Raw genomic sequence first — 5729 nt, forward strand, 5'->3', positions numbered from 1 at the left:
TGTGTCATCACCTAATCTCTCTGAATCTCTCAGGGTTTTTATCTGATTATTCTTCTCAGGGTCCCCATCTATGAGTGATTGAATTCATCATTCGTAAGCTAAAAACCAACTATGTGTGGAAGAATACTTTTGCATACTGGCTATTCACTAAATGTTAGTGAAGTAAGCTGTATGTAATCAAAGATAAATTAAAAAAACATAAATTGAAATTATGGACATTAGCCAGCTCTTGATTTCAGTAAAACTAACTCCATAAAATTCTCTAATGTGAGTTCATTATCAAACAATGACAAACCAGTATCATAAGAAGTTCACTCAAATGATGACATAGTCTTATCTGTCTAACTAATTGCATATTTGAAGTGATATTAACTGAAAAATACACTTTGGATTTGGTACCATTAAAATATTACAGTCTCTAAACAGTAAATGGAGCTCTATTAATTAAACATTCTGTTTTACTTTTGGCCACACTTTCTCCCCTGCAGACATGGATGGAGACAACCAGACTACAGTCACAGAATTCCTTCTCCTGGGACTCTCTGGGCAGTCAGAGCAGGAAGATGTTCTCTTTGGGGTATTCTTGGGGATGTACTTGGTCACCATCATCGGGAATTTCCTCATCGTCTTGGCCATCAGTGGGGACAGTCATCTCCACACCCCCATGTACTTCTTCTTGGCTAACCTCTCCTGTGTTGACATCTGCTTTTCATCAGTCACAACCCCCAAGATGTTGGTGAATCACACAGTGGGAAGCAAGTCTATCTCTTATGTGGAATGCATGACCCAGATCTACTTCTTCATCACTTTCCTCAACATGGATGGGTTCCTCCTGAGTGTGATGGCCTATGACCGTTATGTAGCCATCTGTTGCCCACTCCACTACACCATGATCATGAAGCCCAGACTCTGTATCCTTCTGGTGGCAGCATCAGGGGTCATTACCAACCTGCATGCTCTCCTGCACACTCTTCTCATGGTCCAACTCACATTTTGTTTCAACAATACTGTGCATCACTTTTTCTGTGACCCCTATGCCATTCTAAAGCTGTCTTGTTCTGATACCTTTATCAATGACCTGATGGTATTCACTGTGGGGGGACTGATATTTCTGATGCCATTTACATGTATCATCCTTTCATACGCTTATATCCTCTACAATGTCCTGAAGTTGCCATCTGCCCACGGAATAAGGAGGGCCCGGTCCACATGTGGATCCCACCTCACTGTGGTCTCCCTCTTCTATGGGGCAATCCTGGGGGTCTATATGCGCCCTTCATCCTCCTACACAGTCCAAGACACGGTGGCCACTGTCATCTTCACAGTGGTTACTTCCCTGGTCAATCCCTTCATCTACAGTCTGAGAAATCAGGACATGAAGAGAGCCTTAAGGAAACTAATCTCAGATTCTAGAATTAGAAAATTTTAGAGCTTAGAAGGTTCTTGGATATCATATGTTGTTTCATTTTATAATCAGAGAACCTGAGTCCCAGATAGGTAAAAACTCACCCAGGCCTATTCCTCTAATTAATGATATGTGATCATGCTCATACTTTCAATATGAGGCTGGGGTAGTTGCTCATAAGTCATAAAAGCATCAGTTTGTTATCTATAAAAAGGGCTGATTCTAAAACACTCATTTTACATGCAACAAAAACTCAGGACAAGACATATTTGGATATTTTTGGATGGTTCCAGCAACCGCATGAGACAGTGCCCACCACAATAGTCTGGGAATTTCAGAGAACTTTAGAGCTGGCTCTACAAAGCATCAACTGCCCTCTTGGCCTCACATTAGAAGATATTAAAATTATTCCCAAATTACTGAGTCACAGAAAGGTTATTGTTACCAGGACTGTACAACTAGTAATTGTTGATTACGATATGGTCCTGTCTACTCTCAGGGTCGTTAGTCATTACTGAGTTAGGTAATTTTCCCTCTATCCTAGGCTCAAGGCAATCCCTGGACCTCTCACAGATCAGAAACTTACCCCTACACTACTCCTCTCCCCCACTACCATTCTATATTTTTGGTGCTTTGCTATTCAGTGTGGATGTCAGGAAGCTTCAGATAGTAGCTAGACTTCCTCGTGGAACTCTTGGTATCCCTTCAACTTTAAATGGGCTAAGAGAAACAGGTTCCCTCAATGCTGAAGTGTCCAGAGTTACTCTATCACCTTAGGGACATGAAAATATGAATTACAGGATTTGGGTGGGGACCCAGGACTTCTGATTTGAAGTCTAGAGTTTGTTCTACTCCATGAGGCCAAGCATCCAAGAGTCCTAGCTTCTTCTCCTACTCTACACCTGAGGGCTAGGAACCCATACGTCAGTTCCCACCTCCTCTTTCCTGGTTTCCGGAGGTCACTCCTCTGGTCTCCAGTGGCCAGTCTTCAGGCCCCTCTCTGGCCTTCTTGCCTCTCCTTCTCAATCTCCTCTGATCTCATGGTTAATCAGTACTCTTTATACTCACCATCAGCTCCTCTCTGACCTCGTCCCAATACTGACCAACTCTTACCTTGACCACAGCAACAGGCTTACGGTGGATCTGCCTGCCTCCCGTGTCTCCTTGCACTTATCTACCCTGCATACAGGATCTGTTTAATCCTCCTAAATCACTGATTACATCCTGTTAGCCAGTCCTTATATCAAATACTGAAGAAACCAGAATAAATCCAAATATTACCTTGGAATATAAGGCCTAACATGACTTGCCTCAAGCTATCCCCACAATTTTGTCATCAACTCACATATTCATCTGTTCCCTGACTTGTCTCTCCTAACTTTCTCTTTCCTTCATTCATTCTCTGCTGGAAGACTCCCTGTTTTTTTGCCCCTGATTTTTAAAGACTCTAGTAATTGTGCGTTTCCCTTAACTTTACTGATCACATCCCATAGGCATATATTGAGCACATAACTGTGCTTCTCAAATGTAGTAAATGAAATCCCTAATGTACATTGGTGCCAGTGGAAACCTGACTATGGGTGATAAACCTGATGTATCTTCCTGAACTGTGAGTTTGATTTGAGAAGTTTAGTGCAATATCAATGTTTGAGATATAATAACACAGACCAATGCTGGTGTTTAAGGTTATAAGACTCATTTAGACTCATCATATTCTTTGTATTACCCATATCTATCTACCTCCACGTCTCACCTGGTTATTACGTTACACACTTATTTCAAGAAAGTACCATAGATTATGCATGGGCATATTCCCTACAATGCTTAGTAGAGTTTTTGTTCATCCCAAATAATCATGTGTTGACAAGTCATTGATGATGGGGTAGGCAAGTCTAATGGAAGACTGGAAAGTGAACATTCCTAGACACAAAAACTCAGAGCAGTAAAATGTTTACATCTAGGGAACTAGAGTACTGACAAATTTACTCCAGAACATGGAAAGGTTTCACTGAATTCTGGGACCCAAATAGGCAGCAGGGTTGAATGGAAAAGAGCCATGGTTTGGGATATAGTTTTATTCCTCATTCCCTCTCTCCCTCAACAATCAAAGACTGGGTATGAGAAGGAGGATGAAGATAGAGGAAAGTCGATGAACATACTAGATGGTGCAGAGTCAAAGGGAAAATCACTTTCTATCCTCATGGTCCCCAACAATTCATCTTGGGGAGAAGTCGTCATTCACCATACAGCAAATTTGCCTTAAATGAGAAAAGAACTCTAAAATGTCAGCAGCATGGTGTGAGCAGAAAGAGAACATGCGTCCTTCTTGCTTGGACTGGCTACGGTATGAGAGGTTGTGTGCTGGTCAATTCTACCCTGGCTTCAGGTCTTCAATCCTCCTAATTCTGGGGACCACCTTCTCCTGAAATCTTCACTGGCTCTTTGCATTACTTTTCATGGGCCAACTATATAAGGGGACTGTAGGGGCGATAAGGAAAGGAGTTTATTCCAGGGCCCTGGGCAGAATCAGCTTTTGTTGTGGTTTCCTGCATGTGAGGCACTCATAGGACATGAACTAATAAACTCATAAATTAAAGTTCAGCATCATTTGCAGCCTGTAGCGCCCTCTTCCCTACTGAGGCAGATGCAGGGCCAGGCTGGCAGAGTCCTCCCTGGGAGCAGCCAGGAAATCAGGACTGTGTCTGGGAATTCACCCTCCAGGGTCTGCTTTCTGCAGCTGGGGCCCCAACAGACACCATCCTTCTTCCTCATAGGCAACTTCCACCTCGCACTAATGAGCCACTAGGGGCCAACTCTTCGCAAGCAATTGAAACAACTTGCAGAGAGAAGTTTGATTTTAGCTCATTGAATGTTGAAAGAGAGGCTCATTCCTCTTCCCAGCATATTTCCTCAGACACTGCTCTCCCCAGGGGAGCAGGGAGCACTCCATGTCATGGCCATTGCAATGAGATGTCTTTCAGGTTCGTGAAATCATCTCCCTCCAACTTGTGCTTGAAGTGTCTGCTCCAAAGCCATGCCAGCCATGGAGTCTTCCAGAAGAGCCTGGTACTGTCTCTTATGAGCTGAAGCCTTTCCCTGAGTACTGCAAGTTACTGTCCTGCCTGTAGTAACTTGCTGCCCTGTGCTTGAGGGCAGAAACTAAGCTTCATATGGACTTTGTCTCTCACAATGTCAATCAGCCTTCAGCAGATGACTTTGTTCTGGCCACGAGCTTTTATCACATGAATATTAGAAAACCGGTTCTCTAATTGATGAACTCTAACTCCTAATAAATCTGGTTATCTAGGTTAACCTTTCATGTGTGAGCCACAAGGAGGTAATCAAGTGTCTTGTCAAACCCATCAAAACAGGCCATCTTTTATTTGGTCGAAATTTCAGGCATACGTTGACAGTCAAAAACCACTGATTCAGGTTCATCTTGAATTTTTTTTAAAGATTTATTTATTTATTTTATAGAAAGAGTGAGTGCAAGCAGGGGGAGGGGCAAAGGAAGGGGGAGAGAGAAGCAAACTCCCCACTAAGTGTGAAGCCAGACATGGGGCTTGATCTCGCAAGCCCGAGATCAAGAGTTGGACACTGAACTGACTGAGCCATCCAGGCACCTGGCTCGTCTTGATTTTTAAATGTGAGCTACAAGTGATATTTAGGCACATCCCTGCCCCTGTATCATGGAGATATTTGCCAAGGAGGATGTGATGTTATTTTTGTTCCTTTTTAGGTCTTTGAGTATGGACATATAAATCACTTTTGAGCCAAGTTATGTGAACATGATCCAGACGTCCCATAAACGGTGTTCAAATACAATCTGCCAGTTAATACCTTTCAGAATATGGTAGAAAGAGTAGTTTCTTGAAGTTGTCAGCAGACATGACATGCAGTCTAAGAAAGTAAGGAAAAGCTAAAAAAAGGATGAGGGCGCAACAAAGGGAAATAGCAGCTAACAAGAAAGAGCGCTCAATGGCGAAAGCTAGAACAATTCACACAACAAAATAAATAAAGTAGTACTGGATATAACCCAAAGTATAAAATAAATATACATGAATCCATACTGATGAAAACAAATGATTGAATAAACAAATAAGTGGGGGGGGATAAATTTTCCTTACAGAAAAACTCCCAAGTAATATAAGTAGATACTTCTCCCACCCCTACCTGCCAAAAGGTGGAACTTAATACTCTTCTCCCTCCTTCATGGTGCCTGGATTTAGGAACCTACTTCCAAAGGCGAGAATATGGAACAGGGAAACAATAACTTTAAAAAAGAAAATCCTGGCAGATGATACTGCCTTAACCAAGTAATCAA

The 5729-nt window shown here is 42.4% G+C and overlaps 1 protein-coding gene across 1 annotated transcript; it reads left to right on the top strand.

Annotated features, from left to right (window-relative positions):
- The first annotated feature begins 490 nt into the window (after positions 1-490).
- Positions 491-1429, top strand: LOC113928647 (olfactory receptor 1E1-like). The gene has a single exon (XM_027604494.1). The coding sequence runs from the start codon at positions 491-493 to the stop codon at positions 1427-1429; it is 939 nt and encodes a 312-aa protein (XP_027460295.1).
- The last annotated feature ends 4300 nt before the right edge of the window (positions 1430-5729 follow it).

This window comes from Zalophus californianus, chromosome 5 (assembly GCF_009762305.2).
Source record: "Zalophus californianus isolate mZalCal1 chromosome 5, mZalCal1.pri.v2, whole genome shotgun sequence".
Lineage (NCBI taxonomy): Eukaryota > Metazoa > Chordata > Mammalia > Carnivora > Otariidae > Zalophus > Zalophus californianus.

What these genes read in the sequence shown, in the direction of transcription:
- LOC113928647 (XM_027604494.1), top strand. Translation starts at nt 491, where the DNA reads ATGGATGGAGACAACCAGACTACAGTCACAGAATTCCTTCTCCTGGGA.